Genomic DNA, 16,767 nt, shown 5'->3' on the forward strand with positions numbered 1-16,767 from the left:
GACAGATCTGCTGTGGTTGTGCTGTGCACACACAGTGCTGCTCCACAGGACAACTGCTGGGACACAGCCTTCACCTGTGAGCTCGACATGTTCTGCAATGTTCAATCTGCTGCAGCCTTTCATTATTCCAAAGATGTGCCTTTCTGCATGTAAAAATGCAAAAATACTCATCCCTCTCCCATCAGCTTCTGATTGCCGTCATAAAACAGGACAAGCAGGCACAACAGAGACAGGCCTGGGCTCAGCAGCACTGGGGGCTGGTGCTTCTCCCGGCTGAGCAGAAGGTTGTCAGCCAGCTGGAAGTAGTGATTTTGTCTCACACCAGGAGACTGAACCTCCCTGAGTATCAGGAGTGTGTCCTGTGCCTACCTGAGCAGCCAGGATCTACTACAGCAAGTGGGATCACCCAGACCAGGAGACAGCACAGTGGTACAGGTGATGCAACAGCCACACAGCTTGAGGCTTTAGTGAAATCTGAGCAATACTGACAGGAGAGCTAAGGCAAACCAAGGAACTGATCTGGGCTAAAACAAAGCCTTTTTTGACCACTAAGTTAATTTTAACCTGGCTCCACTTGCGGATCAGATTCACTGTGAGGCTGCACAAACATTTCTGTTGGCACAGGGGAAGCAGGAGGAAGGAGCAGGCACCTGGGAGAGACAGAAAAAGCAACAAAAGGATTTGGCAGGACTGTTGGCTCTTGACAACTCAAAGTGCTCATGGAACTATCATGTAATGTGGAACTGTTACATACCAAGAGATTGCCTGAACATAGGAATTAAAAAGTGCTCCATGACATCATGTACTTGTCCTTCTCACAGAAAGACAAGAGGGTTTTCTGTCTTGTGGTGACTGGAAATTCCAATGGGTAGAAATCCAGCTTTCGGCAATGCCTGATGGTACCAAGCAGAAGGGGGATTTCCAGAGTTTTCGATGCTAGACTGGCAATCACTCACTGGCATTCCCAGGAGCAGCATTTCTGTACAGGATATCAGCAGAAATCCTGCCTATCAGAGAGCTAACATCCTCAACATATCCTGACTGCTATATGGACACCAAAGAATGAAAGCAGGCAGAGGTTCTCCACACTGAAAAAAGAAGGGTTGTTTTCTAGCCAGTCATTCCACCAGCTGATAAAAATAGCTTTAAAACTACTTTTTTTTTTCACTTCTCTGCACAGCAGGCTGCCTGTTATATGTGCCCTTGTTATTTATACCCACCGTAAGTTTCAATAGCAGCTTTACGGATTCTTTTATGCTTGTCTTAGATCTGGTATTGTAAATCAGAAAGCTTTGCCATCTTAAACATTGCCTGGTAAGAACTCCTCTGCGTTCTTTTAACCTTAGAATAAAAGGGAAGTGGAAAGTACAGTTAATGCAGTAATTTGGCCCAAATAAATATAAGCCTTTACAATACTGACATTGAATTTTATTTTAATTTCAGTGCAATTCCCCCAGATGGGCCAAGCAGAGAAAATTTTCTCTCTAAGTAGCAAATAGTGTATGCCAGATTTTTAATTTTTCTTTTAGCTTGCCTTGAACGCTGTTTGTGTTGGGTACTGGATGGGGGAGAGGTGATGAACAGAACTTGCAATTTGCTGCAGAACATCTCAGGAAAATAATCTGAATACTCTTCCATTAAACAAACAAACAAACAAACCAAAACAGGTAACAACTTACTCTAAAGAAAGAGAAATGGCGTTTAAAGGAAAATCAGCTGTGGCTTCTACCATCCAAATAGAACAACCTCAGGCAAGTTGGGACAAGCAGGTCGGGAATATTTTTCTTACACTGTTAGTTTGTAGTTGCTAGAACAACTCACCTGTGTCATGCACAAGTGGGTGAGGCGCCTGTTTGTCTTGGAAAGCAGACCATGATGGGCTGAGATAGGCTCGTGATTTCCCCACCGAGGCCCAACACAGTAAGACAGGAGCCAAAACATGTCCAAAAGGCAGCACTTTAATGCTCCTTGTCTTCTGTCATTGGGTATTGCTGTAACTCCCAAAGATATGTCTCTGTTCTAATGGAGATAAGTGCTTCAGGAAACGAACACAAAACCTGCTTTAAATTTTTATTTCATTCTTTTCTGTTAAAGGGTTGGGGTTTTCTTATTGTGACCAGTAGCTCGTTCAGGATGTGCCCACCTTCCAGCACAGCTCCCCAGCAACGAATCGATAGTGTACCAACACAATGTGGTGTGTGGTTTCACTTATGGGCCTCCCAGGTCACACTGGTTTGTGAGGTGAGGCTTTTTGCTGCAGAATCATCTGAGCATAACTCATCTGGTGGTGCTGCTGGCAGGCCAGACAAGACCCCTCTGCTCACACAAGACCTTGCTGAAGTGGTAGAGCCACTCCAGGGGCAGGTGAGCCTACACTGAGGTCTGGGAGGATGGTAACGGGGCTGTACTTTGCACCAGCTTGTAACTGGTTTTCTTAGGCAACTCAGTCAGCAAATGGTTACTGCTTAGGAAGAAGCTGTATGTATAGGAGAATTGGTCCTGTGCCCAGGAAACCAGAGGAACTGGATAACGTAGGAATCTGTTCTGAGATCTCTGAGAGGCAAAGTTAAGCTGGAGGTTGCAGGGGCACATGTGTTCTGCAGACATGTTCTGCTCCCGAGAGCGGGTGAAACTATCCTAGGTTGTACCTACATGAATATTTTGGGGACAACTCTAAATTCCCTTGAGACAGACTGAGACACATGAAAGCAAATATGTGTATCTTATTCTGTGGTGTGCTCCACAGTCATTCACTTTTACTTGAAGATCTTTTTAAGACACTTTTGTTGATAAGTCTCCAAGCAACTTCTCTCCTTCTGTAGACTCTTCTTTACAGAATGCAGAGAAAGAGAGAAGATAGGTTGTAAATAAGGAAAGAGAGGCTGGTGTCAGTAAAACTTGGGATGTTTGGGAGAGGTGGGTGAGCAGTATGTAAAGGTGAGGTCCATCACAGCAGAGCAGATGGGTCTGGCTGTGGCCTTTGGCTTTACAGTAGAGTTGGTGTGCCAGGATGCTGTTAGGTCATGGCAACTCTTCTAAGATGCCATAAATCCATTCTGTGCTGACATCCAGAGCAGAGGGATAAGAATGATATATGTAACATTTGCTGAACATATGCCTACATTGCAGTTCAGCGTGGAGGTTGTTCTGGACTGTCTATATTTCTTCTTAATTTGTTTGGTTTAGCTAGTTGAGAATGTTCTTTTTTTACCTACCACTGTGCTGAACTGAGGAGCCAAAAACCTCTCCTTGGAGTTGTGCTCTCTTGCGCCAGGAGGGAATATGACTCCGTTTATTTATTTATTTTAAATTTATTTTATCTGTTTTAGTACCCAATAAACTTGTTGTTTTTTCCAACTGGCATGACAAGGCTCTGGCTATTTTTAAAGAATGTGGTTCATTTGATTTAATCTAATGACTGTTTAGTGCTGTTGAAAATAGCTGGAGCCAGAGCCAAGAATAATGTACTGAAATGTGTTGGTTGAGCAAGGACTGCTTCACTCTGCCAATCTGTTTCCCTCCAGTTGTTCAGATTTACCTGGTTTCATGAGTAGCATTTGCAGGCAAGACATATGGATCCAGGTTCTTTTTAATACTGATTCTAAAGGCCAATAGTGCCAGAGCCACATTTTGCCACACTCATTTAAAGACATAGCTAACAGTGACAGCTCTTCTTGTTGTTCAGTGTAGGATATCTAATCTCTGTTTCAGACCACTTTAAAGGGAATGTGAAATGTTGATACTCTTTTATTGCACATTGGAAAATTGAGGCATGAAATGGTCATTTCTTCCCCCAAAGTCACCCAGAAAGCAAGTGACAGAATGAGTAATGAAACCAGCATCTACTGGGCTCCTGAAGCGGCAGTGTAACTCCTGATTTCTCCATGAACTGAAACAAGACCGTAATCCGAAAACAAGTTCTGCTAAGTCCTTATTCCTGGTGGTTCTCACTGGCTGGTTTTCAGAACATCCATGTTTACTGTCCTGTCTGCACCCTCTGAACTGCTCTGTAGAGGTATATACCTCTCCCTATTAAGAAAACTTAAATTTCATGCATGCTTTTATGCTATCTGAATTTGACTCTGCAAGCCACACCACATATTTAACTGACGGCTTTAAAACTGTACAAATCCATCTTCCTTTTGCCATCCATGAGTTATTTCTGTTAGATAGTTGGTTTGCTATTCCTCCCTAAAAAATGGGCAGCTAATACTTAAGCTTCATTGGATTAAAAAAATAAATCAACCGTAGTACATCTTATTCCGTGACAGTGATGTCCATAGGGATGGATTTTCTGCAGAGATCTCTTTACACCCTAACGCACAATGTGGAATTGACTTGCATAAGTAATGAACAGATGCTCCTGACAGCTATTACATTATTCATCTCCCTGTGCATGTGCTGGGGGGAAGGAAACAGCACCTGTTACTATGGGAGAAATATTGTCACGGCTGTTCTGCATTACAGACCTCCAGGGCGATCTGGGCCAGGCGTATTTCACTGCATTTGTGTTGACCCAAAATGAAGCCATGCCAGTTTACATCCCTTCATTATTTTGTCCTGTGTTTCCCTCAGATAGATCCCTCAGTTTATAACCTAGGAAAATAAAATAGCTACTGCAGGTGTGAGGGAGCACTGAAGGCAGTGAAAAAATCTGTGTTCCATCTTTCACCCCAACTTTTTCTCAGGAAGGCTGGGTAAAAGTATTAGAACTTCTTTCCCCTCTGCAACAACAGTGCTTTTAACAGACGTTCTCAGATGTCATATGAAAGGGGAACTCATATGCCCAGGGAATTCCTAAAGGTGTATTTAAGAGTAGACAGAAGTAATTCCCTTGTCATCCTGACATTAGACTGAGATGACTTCCCCTCCATCATCTGTGTTGGGCAGGGCAGCACACATGGCCCATGGTGCAGGCACACTGCTAATGGCCTGAGCTTCAGATGCAGCCAGTCAGGGCCATAAAATTTTCTTGCTCCCTCCACTCCAGGTAATGATTGGAGTGTTTGGAGTGTGGTGCCAGGAGATGTTTCCTCAAAGAACTCCTGTGACTCAGCCTTCCAGTAAAGGGAGTTTATAGCAAAGAGGGAGGTTGCCTTTTCACAAGGGCAGATAGTAATAAGACAAGGGGGAATGGTTTTGAAGTAAAAAAGGAGAAATTTAAATTAGATATTAGGAAGAAATTCTTTACTGTGATGGTAGTGAGGCAGTGGAACAGATTGCCTGGAGACATTGTGGCTGCCCCATCCTTGGAAGTGTTCAAGGCCAGGCTGGATGGGACTTTGAGCAACCTGATGTAGTGTAAGGTGCCCCTCCCTATGGCAGCAGGGTTGGAATAAGATGACCCTTAAGGTTTCTTCCAACCCAAACCATTCTATGACTCTATTCTTTGACTCAGGCACAGGTTAGAGCAAGGATAGGGGTGTTTTCCTTCTCAGGGGACATACAGATAGTTCCATAGAGATATGGACCACAGTCACACATTAATTCAGCCTGCCCAATAATCTTCTAGACACAGACAAGCAGCTCCTTGCCCTCCACCTAGGGCAAGTGGGCTGTACAGATTTCCATCCCCCACGCAATCTCTGCAGCACTTCTACATCCCAAAGGCTGAATTCCCTATTTGAAGCTAAAGAGTCAATGCAGTTGGCAGCATAGTGCCTATTTGCTACTGCTGACAGATGTTTTTCCCAGCTAGGGCTGGAGCTGAACTAGACTGCCCACAGTATGTCTCCTCCTCTTCTTTATGGGGGCTAATTGATATGGTGTGGTTATTAAGAATATGGCTTTCAGCCTTATTTTGTGAAATATTTATTCCATGTATAATTCATCAGTGAGTATGTGTAGATGTATGTGTTTTTAAAGAGCAACTTTATAGAGGTAACCTTCACAACACTGCTGGAACTGTAGATCGGGGAGGGGCAGAGCCTGCTTTCTCCCACAATAATTACTTCAATTCTGTTTTAATTAGGGATGGAGTTTTTTTAAGAGCTGAGATTGCACCTTAATTATGTTTTAAAGCTTGGCTGCAATTACAAGAGCTATGACCTTGCTTCCCAACTCTCCTCACAGTCTCAGACTCCATGTCCATGTGTTGGTTTAGCGAAGCCTCATCCCCCGGCAGGGTTACTGTGGTGCCTCTACCGGCACACTCTCCGTGTTTTTCCACTGCTCTGGCTCTCAGCTGATGGCTCTGATCAGCCCAGTTCCCCCCTGCCTCCCCGGGCTCCCCCCACCATGCCAGGTCCTGCTGCCAGGCTCACACAGAATCACAGAACATGATGAGCTGGAAGAGACCCACAAGGCTCCTCACAACGGACATCTCTTCCAAGAGTCATGGGAATTTGGAGGTGAAATGCTAGAGGTGAGAAGCTTAGGCTGTTTCCTAGTTTCTTAAATGAGGAGCCTTAAAGGTTTTCTTAAGATGATTTTTAAAACCCACCAAGAGGTGGGATCTGGCAAATCAGGTGCTGCACATAGCCTGCTCCTGCCTCAGGTCCTGTATCGCCGGTCTGGGCAGATGCCGCATGAGCAGCAAAATGCCAGTGAAGAACATGTTCACCTTACCACTTCTCTGTTTGCACACAGCAGGCTGAGATCAGGTGGGAGGCAGCCAGCCCATGGGGCAAGAGGTGGGCATGCTATGCGAGGGTGGGTTAGAAAAGAGATGCAGTTCGAAGAAAAAAGCAGAGGTGAGGAGCTGCCTTCTCAGAAGAGCCCTGGTGTAAGTTTCCTGAATCACTCAGAGGACCTGAGTTGGTGCCTTCTTACTGTCTGGCACTTTGGGTGGCCAAAACAGCCACCTGAAGAGCTGCTGCCTGGAGAGCCATGGCGGGGACAAACACAGAAAGGAAGAGGTGCAGAAGGTGAGGGTGTCCCAGTTCCTTCCCAGCCCACCTTTTCCTTCTCTGGCTGCAGCTTCGGTTTCTGCTTCATGTGTGACTTATTATCTCCCTACTACAGGCACAAGAGCCTTGAGTGCACCCCCGAGACATTCGCTTGCAGCTCCTAGATAGGCAAAGACCCAAGTCAAAGAAAGACACAACACCCAGCAAATGGGAAACAGTTGCAGTGCTCTTTGTTCTCATGTACTGAAAACACCTTGGTGCTCAAGGGCATTGGCAGAAAAATGTGCATGCTTCAGGATCGTTATGAGGTTGTCAGTCCTTCCAGTGAGGCTGTAGTCAAAGAACAATTCCTGCAGAGCAACCAGAAGTGAAGCAGGAAGGTTTCATATTTGCCGCTGTGGTGGATGGAGTCTCTCAGGGAGGACCTCTGTCCCTCTCCTGGCACCAGGTACTGGGGTCTTTCTGCCAGGAGGCCTCCAGGGTCTGCATGATCCCACCTGACGGTTCCATGGAATCACTCAGTCCAGGCCTGCCCCTGGACAACAGCACCCAACCACACAGGTGCCACCTGAGGTGGGTTTCTGAGCACTCTGCTGTGGCCACAACCCTCCCTTCGTCTCCAGAAATGGCCTTTGGCCCCCTGGGAGGGGCACTTACCCCGAAGCCATTACCAAAAGCCTTAGTCCAGATCAGCAGTCTGTGGCACCAGCAGAGCCGTGCCTGCTCAGGCTGAAGCCCTGGCACAGAGTGGCACAAAGTGAGGCACGTCTCCCTCTGCTTCTCGCTCTCAATACCTGTGTCTGCCTGGGAGAAGTAGCTTGTTGGGTTTGTTCAGCTTTTGATGCAAGAGTGCAAAACTATGATGCTGTTGCTCTGGAATCCCGCCCGACCTCTCCTACCAGCTGCCTCCAGCAAGGTTTGGGATGTTTTTGGCACCTCCAGTTTTCTATGCTTTAGGTGGGAAATCCTAACATAACAGGCTGGCGCCTTCCAAAGCAAGCTGTGCCTCTGGATCTCAAGTGTCTTGGTCCGTGTGTCAGAAGGGTAGGCATTCCCTCTGCAGTGCTTCAGACAGGTCTGCTGCTGCAGGAAGCAGACAGAACCCTTGGGTTGGGCAGTATTTTCAGCTGGTGGTAAAGAGTTTCAGCTGTCAGATGCTTAAGTTAAGGAATGGCACGGGGAACGGGAAGGGAAACCAAGAACATTGTGAAGTTAAAAAAAAACCCCACAGCAATACAAGTTTTGCCTTTTAAAGGCTTTGGTGGACCCTCCCCCCCCCAACGTATCAGAGCTTTAGCAAACTTCCTCCCAGACAGCTTTTATTTCTCGCTCCCGATCTCGGATGCCGCCTGCCCGGACGCAGATACCGCCGTTCTACATTTCTTCCCCCTGAAAACTCATTTTTCCTTCCAGCCAGCGGCGGAGCTCGGTCTGGCCACAGCCCCCCCTCCCCGGCCGGGCCGGGCGCGCTCCGCCCCCGCCGCCCCCCGCTCCAGGCACCGCCCCCGGAGGTGCGCGCCGGGCTCGGCGGGGACAGCGGCTGCCGGCGGCCGCCAGCGCCTCTGCCGCGCTGCTCGGCTGCTTCCAAGTACCTTTTTTTTTTTTTTTTTTTTTGCTTTAGGGCCTTTTTTATTATTATTATTTGATTTGTTGTTTTTCGCAAGCGGGCCGGTGGCTCCTTGCCATGAGCAGCCCGAAGGCAGCATGAAAGCGGGCAGGCGCGGCTATCCCGCCCGCTCCGGTGTAGGATGGCTCCTGGCGAAGTGCTGCTGCTGCTGCGCCTGCAAAGGTCGGTGGGGCCCGCGGGTGGGGAGCCTGTCCCGGGGGGCTGCTGGGGGCTCAGCGGTGCCCTCGGCAGGGCAGCGTCCCTCCGCCAGCTGCCCCGGGGACAGCGAGGGACAGCGGTGCCCTCGGCCCCGGGACAGCGGCGGGACAGCGGCGGGTGAGCCGGTAACGGGCACGGCGGGCGAGACGGCTGGAGTGGATGCAGTTTTACAGTTACAGTTTTTACATTTTATCATTGCTGGTAGGAAACACCCTGGGACTGTAGGGTCAAGAGAAATATTTGCTTAAATGATTTTCTCCCCCCCCAACTCCCCCCTTCCTTTCTAGTCTTTCTTGGGCTCGAGTACGAGCAAAATGCTTTGAGAACATCTGTTTCTCACAGTTCACAAATCTCTGAATGGTGATGGGGGAAGGTCTGGGGAAGCTGGCTGAGCTGAAATGCTGAGAGGGATGTGGGAAAGCCAGGGCAGCTGGAGTGCCTTGTAAAAATAAAATCAAAATCTGGCTTTTATGTGGAACAGCGCAGCTCATATGCATTGACTGAAGGGTTCGCAGCCTGCACTCTTTATGCTGCGATATGGCTCTTCAACTTGTTCTGGATAATGTGAGGTTTTTCAAAGATCTGCTTGTGGTATTTCGATGTTTCCTGTTCTCTGAATGGCCAAGCAAAATGTCCTGAACAAAACTTGGCTTTTGTTTTGTGTGTTTCTTTTTTTTAAAAATAACTAAAGCTCTCAAATGCAGGATTTTTTTGTAACTCTGGAACCCAAGTCAAGAGCAGATAAAGATGACATTGAGGATGGGTGGGACTACTCGTTTCCTGAGGCACACGTTCGCAATGCAGGAGTCCTCTTTCCCCAGTTATTGAATTAGTCATGCTTATGTGGTGACAGCAGCAAACTAGTTGGTGATGGAGTTTGCCACTACTTCGTAAGATGTGATCTTTTTTAGCCTGGGGAGAACGCACCACTTCATGCCAAGGAAGTGATTCTTGAGGTCAATGCACAACACCCCGCTGTTCTGCAGCCTTTAAGGAGGAACATGTAATCTGGTTGTAGGGGTAGGGCTGCCTGCAGAAAAGCTGTGGTACTAAACCACTGTGAAAGCCAAGTCTCTTGGACAGCCTGTGGTTTAATGTGTTGGCCCATGCATCAGGCTGGAGCAGTATTCAAGCTCTCTGACAGAGCTCTGGTCTTGAAAATGTTGATTCTAATGGATTAGAGTCTCCCTGCTGCCTGTCCTGCCTACAGACGTCTCTGGAAGGGGGAAGGGGAAACAGCTGGCTCTTCTCTCTCGGGTTGAAATGTTAACTATGTTTGCAGTTCTGTTTTACTGGGTCGGTAACAAAAGGTGTTTTGCGATACAGATTGATCTACTATTTTCTTGTTCTTGGTTGTAAACTTTGGGCGAAAAGTTCTAAAAGGCTGTCTGTCGTGCTGTATTTATTAAAGAAAACCAGAGATGGTGGAAATACTCCCTGAATTTAAGCAGGTATCAAACCTGACATTTGACAAGGGATTCAGGTGTCCCAGATTACAGCATCAGTTTGCCCTTGTTGGCAGCTTCTGCCATTAAGCTTGGAGATGCTTTAATGTGGCAACCAGACCTTTGAAGCTCTAACTTCGTGTATTCTGTGTTGTCAACGATCACCGGGGGGAGGGGACACTGTTCATCCCAGGGCTTCTCACTGATCTCAGGCTTGCAGTGCAAATAGGTGACTGAAGTTTGTATTTAAGATGGGTGTGAAGCACCTCGGAGCTATTCTCAGTGCTGCCCCATAGGTGACCTTGCCTTTTCCTTTGGAAATTTGTCTCTGCTTTTTCTTGGTGTCAGTGCCTGATGTATCTTGATCTTTTGCAATAACTGAGTAGGTTTTGTTGTGTGAATAAGAGCAGTCCAGTGAGAGAAATAGGGAAAATGAGCCTGCAGTCTTTGTCAAACCCAGGTTTTGTGCTCACATAGTGGGTATGAGCTGCATCATTGCTTTTCACGGAGCTTGGAAGTGATGTGGATGCTTGATCTCCTAAATAGCAGCAATAATGCAGAGCTGAAAAAAACCCAAACCCGAGGTCCCCTGTGTATAATGAAATACGTAAGTTTTGTGTAACTGGGCATTTCTCTGAAGGATTTTGACAGATGACTCAAACTCTTTTGCATTAGTATTCTACTGTCTGTTGCAGCACTAGAGATCTTGATGCTGCTTTTTTGCTTGCTTCTCTCAGTGAGTTTCTGGTCTTGTCAGCTTTGCCCATGTACAGAGCTGTTGGGATCCATCCAGAGAAAGCAAGTGACACTTAGTATCATTTGCAATTTTACTCTGACCCCGACAGTTGCCTGCAGGAACTAAATAAGGACTATTTCTCTGTTCTGCAGTATAGAGAGATACGAATCCTAATATAGGAGTGCCTCAGAGCAAGAGTCTGTCACTTGCTCCCAGCCATAAAAAGGGGTAGTTAGGAGCAGTACACTTGCATAGCATTTAGGCCAGTGGCCTTACTAAGACAAGAGTGAGCAAGCAAGGCTTTTTGCCGTATCTCCTAAACGCAGAAGTACAAAGTTACCTAGTGTAACAGGATGCTTCCTAATGCTGCAAAACTGTCCCTGGGAAGAGGCTTCAAATTCTGATGGTCTGCTGATAGCTAGAAAGCCATTGAATTCTCCTTAGAAATCAGCCTAAGATTTGCAATTGAATATACCCTATGTTTTTTAACAAGAAGTTTATCTCCTCAGTTATCTGTGGGGTTCAGATTAGAGATTACTTTTAAAGTGGGAAAATGATGGAAAATAAAGAGATGGGAGGGATACCTGCTTTGTGAAATGTCTTTTCTAAAGCAAATGGTCAGCTGCATGCCTTGAAAGTGAGAAGATCAAAACTTTGTTGCGTTTAAGCACAGAGCCAAGTCCAGTGTGTCAGTGCCGTTCCTCTGCATTACCTTCTGCACAGGGCTCTGAAGCCCATCGGTGAGAGGGAACATGGACATTGGGTGGAGACTAAATTCCAGGCTCTGATGCACAGGGAGATGTAAAGACTAACCAGAAACTCAGATTTAACCTGAAAATTAAATTCTGTGTGCTACCTTAAACCTGGGGCCTTATTTAGAGGACTTTTTTTTGCAGTAGTTCAACTCATTCAATTCTAACCCAAACTGGAGTGTGCTGTGGTCTTACTGCCCTAAGGGACACCACGAGGGTGGAAAGCACAAACAAGGTGTAGGAAATGCTTTTCTTTGAGCACAAGGAGAGAGATGTTCCCATCTATTAGACTTGAGAAGCTGGCTGTGAGTGTACCAGGTACAGAAAAAGAAAAGGGTCTGTGGTTAAAAGTAACCAATTTTCAGAATAACTTAAGATTTCAGCTGAGTAATATTACGTGGCTGCAGTGTGGCTTCAGGTGAGAATATAGTACACTTTCTACTTGAGGGTAGCCAGAAACCAGGAGGATGGATTTAAATGGATGCACTGTATTGGCTTCAATAAAGAACTCATCCTCTGCCTCCTCGAGCAGTTGCTCTTCTGAGCAGGCTTCTGGTTTTATCCAAACTTTTAATTTCAGAACAAAAGAAACTTAATCTGAACATCAAACCTTAAATCTGTGTTAAAATTGAAAGGTTGAGTGGGTTTCTGTCTGTGCTAAGCTCCTGGTAAACCTCTTCTTTTAAATTTTCTGTCCCTCCAGCTTGTCCTATCTCCTACACTTTTGGTCTTCTTACTGCAATTTTCTGTCTTCTTTTTCTTGCCTTCCTTCCTTTTCCTCTTCTTGCCTAAATCTTTGTTACTGGGTATTTGCTGTAAGTTTAACAAAGAAAGCTTGTCTTGACAGAGTGTTGGTGACTTCTGTGCAGTGAAGCGGGTTCAGCCAGACACCCTGTACATCTTTCCTAGCTGGGCAGAAACAGAGCCTTAACTGGAAGTTAGGAAAACCGGCATCATTACAAGGGCTGTCAACAGCACATTAATAAAAGTTATTTCTTCATTAGGTAACAAGTAAGACCTGATGGTGCTTTTTATAGAAGGTGCTGACACTGTTACAGGGAGCTGCAAGGCTTTGCTAAGGGAACTGGTACCTTTGTGCTGAGTGGTAGCAAGAGAGTGATCTGCAGTAATATATTCAAGCCCATAACATTTCCTAATTTGAACATATTTTATTTAGTGCTTCAGGCTGAACCATGGTTGCACTGTGTAAAGCATAATGGAATGCATGGCCAAAGCAGCTCTGTCAAAATTGAGGCAGAGGAGAAAACAATAGTAAAATTAAGGGTGTCAACCAAAGCTTGCTTAGTTTCCTGGTCCTTCTTGAATAAAAAATATGAGGAAACTGTTAGGTTCCCCAAATAAAGTCCTTGGGTGATGTCCATCTGTTGCTCATTAGTTGAATCTCAGCGAAGTCAAGAGGATCAAGTGTACTGGTCCTCTGTAGGCAGTCTCTCTCCCTCTCATGCCAGAGTTGAGCTCTGCTCTTTGTCCTGGCAAATTCATGAGCAAATGGCTGTGGAGAGGTTTGTGAGAGTTGTTGTTATTTCCTTCCAGTTCTATTAGGAGAAAACTGGTTAGCCCATGACAGGAACATCTCTTCCAAGTCCTGTGTTTTCCCACCTCTGCAGGCTGAGTCAGGAGTCAGAGAAGGTCATAGCAGAGAGTTATTGAAAGGGACAAAAGAGTTGATGAAAATGCTGCTCAGTTGAGCAAGCAGGATTAACGTGACATGGTGAATACTATTAGCAAAAAAAAAAAAGTCAGTCTTTTTGTTGGTGTGAAACTGCTTTCTCACACCTGCTCTACACCCTCCTGGTCCTCGGTTGAGCATGTCCCAAAAGCATGACTGACAGTCCCCATGCCAGTCTTTTGGGGTAAATAGACTCACTACTCTGAACCTCTTAGCATTTGTGTGGCAATGACACATAGGAGGACTTCAGGAGAAGTCCTGGGTCTGATGAGTAACCTCTAAATATGGACAGTCAAAGGAGAAGCCATGGCAGGCTGGGGGGACAGTGAGTTCATTTTAGGATTGCTTAGTTTTAAGTGTTGTTAAATCTTACCTGCTTGCAGGAAGGTTTCTTCAGGATGGGAACCTTGTTCATTGATACAGCAGGTCATATTTTCAGTGGGTCTGTATTACTGTCAAATATAAAGTGTCCAAGAGCACGGGAGGTTTGAGGTTTTCAGGAGTGCTGGTTGCTGCATTGCTCTCATCTGCCACCAGCCACTTTCTGTAAATTGAATGTTTGTCATGTCAGTGCCAGTGTTGGGATGCTTTAGCAACTTCCTCTCAGTTTCCAAGATCCAAGCAATAATACTGTTACTATTTTTTCTCTTGAAACTTACGTGCACTTTTAGACAGCTCTAACTCTCCTGATACAAGCTAGCTCCTCATCCTCTGGCTTCATGTCTCCCTGTTGTGACTAATCTTGCAGTTGTTTGACATGTGGTTATACAGAGGATGCAACAAAAAGTAGTACAGAAAATAAACTTTCAGATATTAATTCATATGTGAAAAAGAGATAGCAAGAGCTTCTATAAACATCAGCTTTCAGTCGCTGGTCTGGGGGTGAATACATGGTGGCGACCCTTATTATTCAGATTGCTGTGTTGTTTTCTACTTTTATAAATTCATTCAGCTTTAAAGAAACATGGGATTTGCTTTTATGCAGGCAAAGCTCCAAAACTTCCCATTCATTCCAAGGAGCATGTAAGAACCCACAAAGCCTTACTCCATTGTCAAAAACCTGAAGAAGGGAGACTTTATTCTAAGGAAAAGAGAGCAGATAATTGTGAAAAATATAGCTTTGGTAACTCCCTGCTCAGTGCAAAGACATGAGGTAATTAAACATACTGTTTTCCTATAAAATAAGTGCCTGATAGATGTATTGTTCAGGAATTCAATGCACGGATGCTGAAATAAAATCTATCCATTTTGAAGTGAAACAAAAAGGGCAGTTATTTCACATGACCCCAGAAGGATTTTGTTTGGGTTTTTTCCCATACTGTTATGTTTCAGCACACACCTTGTTAAAACTTGTGTGTGTATTGGGAAAACTAATCTATCATTTCAAACTTAAAACCCCCCAAACTCCCAAAGTTTTCAGTCTAAAAATAGCATCAAGATACTTCTCAAGCACACCAGAACACTGTTACATTTCAGTCTAATTCTGGTCTGTTAACAGGCTTTATGAAAACATTTTCATATTTGGCAAAAGTTGCAATTTCTTTTCCAAAGAGAGGAATTGGTTGGGCAGTTAGTGATTACAGCAGGGATCTACAGATATTGTGGTTTTCAGTTCAGTAAGGAAATCCAATTTTCTGCCAGTTTAGCCACTGCATCAGTTGCTATTGCAGAACTGTTCAATTGCTAATATTGCATCACACAGTTCTGTGTCATGTTACCTTTTAATATAACTATAGAAGCACATCTGGCTGTCTTCTTAAAAAAGATGCAATCACAAGTAGGACTTCAGGACATGTAAAGAATTATTAGAAAATAATGAGATTATCTCTAATGAGATAAGCTTGAAATCATCTCCCTTGACCATTCTTTGCCATTGGAAAACCACAAAACAAAAATTAATGTGTTTGTTCTTAGCTCCTGTTGTTTGATGTGGCTGTTTATGCTGAAACACCAACCAGTCCTTGAATTAAAGGTAGTTAGTGCATCCCACTGGGGCTTCTGTTGAGTTTGACCTGCCTCGCAGTCCTTCAGCCTCTGTCCTGGACCAGCCCCACAGTGCTCTCCCCAGCAGGCTGAGAACTTGGGAATCACACACATCACCTGGGCTCCTTTCATATAATTAGGACAAAATATGAAAATGTCTCCAGTGAAGTTCTAATGAGATGAAAAATAGAACCTGCAAGCTGAATTACAGCAGTTAATAATAGAACAGCCATGGGGTTTCTTTTAGATAGGGAGAGACCCATTACAGACACTTCAGTTTATGTATTTGTCATTTATTTTTTGATAATGTAGGACACATAAGATCATGTTACAGAAAGTCCTGACTGGATTTTACTCCCTGACCTCCCAGTACTTCCCAGCGGTTGTGGGTGCTCCTTTACTATACAGAAACTGTGGCTACTTCTGGAAAATGGAAAAAATGTGTCTCCTGTTTTGTGTGTTGCCACATGAGGAGTTAGTAATTGCTGTTCTGTTGCCCTTATTGCACCCCACAGTGCACTTGGTTGTCCCATGTAGTATAGCCATTGCTAGTCCTGGCATAGCTCAACAGCTTTGAAATCTCAGATCCCCTGCAAAATGACATTCCAGGCTGTGAAGTTCCATAAAGGGGTGAAGCCTGGGAGCCAATGGGTGCTGGGAACCCATTAGCAAACATCATCCTGGGGAGCCAATAGGTGGTTTTTGGTGAAGATTATTATCTTTTGTATTGGAAGGTTGTAAATTAAACATGGAAATTTGAAGTTGCTGTGTACAGGAAAGCACAAGTACAGTCTATATGTGAGTTTTGAGCAAAGATCTCTTGCTCACTTGCACAAGAAAACATTAAAGTAAAGTTTAGGAAAGTGATGGACTGTGGCCTGTGGTGATTAGGGACTGGATTTAGTGACCATGGAGGTATCTCCATTGTTATGTTTTCTGAGCATTTTTCCATGTCCATTTTTCACATGGAGCAAGCAGCTCAGAAGAAAGCTGGGAGTGGCACATGCCCAGCTACAGCTAAATCCTCTGAGGACACTTTTTCATGCAGTTGAGGCTTGCTGACAGTAACAGCTACAGACTGTAGCAGCCAAGGGCCTCTTAGGCTCTGTTGGGTTTTTTTCTCATCCCTTCATAAGGCACGTGCAGCTTTGGTGAGCAGAGGTTTCTCACATCCCCAAGACACGCGGTACAGCCGCAACCTCTCTGAAAACACATTACAGCTCAGGGGGCATTCAGAACCTTCCTGAGGTCACATAGGAAACCAGTGACCAACTGAGCATCAGATCATCAGCAGTTACAGCTTCCAGATTCATATGGACTAGTTGATTTCAGCCTTTTTTGGAGGCCTGCATGTCCTGGGGAGCACATCATGCACGTACCCAAGATCACGTTGTTCCTTGTGCCAATTGACTGTGGCCAGAGCAGCCACTCCTGCTTCTGTATGTGTCCCCACTCATCAACCGCAGTCCTGAATCCAATTTGTCCATG

At 45.2% G+C, this 16,767-nt stretch overlaps 1 protein-coding gene across 17 annotated transcripts in view; it reads left to right on the top strand.

The window, feature by feature from the left end:
* Positions 1-16,767, top strand: part of KALRN (kalirin RhoGEF kinase) — a 503,525-nt gene that overhangs the window by 417,859 nt on the left and 68,899 nt on the right. Inside the window, exon 1 of one of the 17 annotated variants that reach the window (XM_069021127.1) lies at positions 8,430-8,637. The exons of the other annotated variants lie outside the window; for them this stretch is intronic. Within the exon in view, the coding sequence (XP_068877228.1) occupies positions 8,553-8,637 (85 nt within the window). The 5' untranslated portion in view covers positions 8,430-8,552. Of the gene's footprint in view, positions 1-8,429; positions 8,638-16,767 lie in introns of those variants that run through there. 17 annotated transcript variants of the gene reach the window in all.

The sequence above is a fragment of the Aphelocoma coerulescens genome, chromosome 7 (assembly GCF_041296385.1).
Source record: "Aphelocoma coerulescens isolate FSJ_1873_10779 chromosome 7, UR_Acoe_1.0, whole genome shotgun sequence".
Lineage (NCBI taxonomy): Eukaryota > Metazoa > Chordata > Aves > Passeriformes > Corvidae > Aphelocoma > Aphelocoma coerulescens.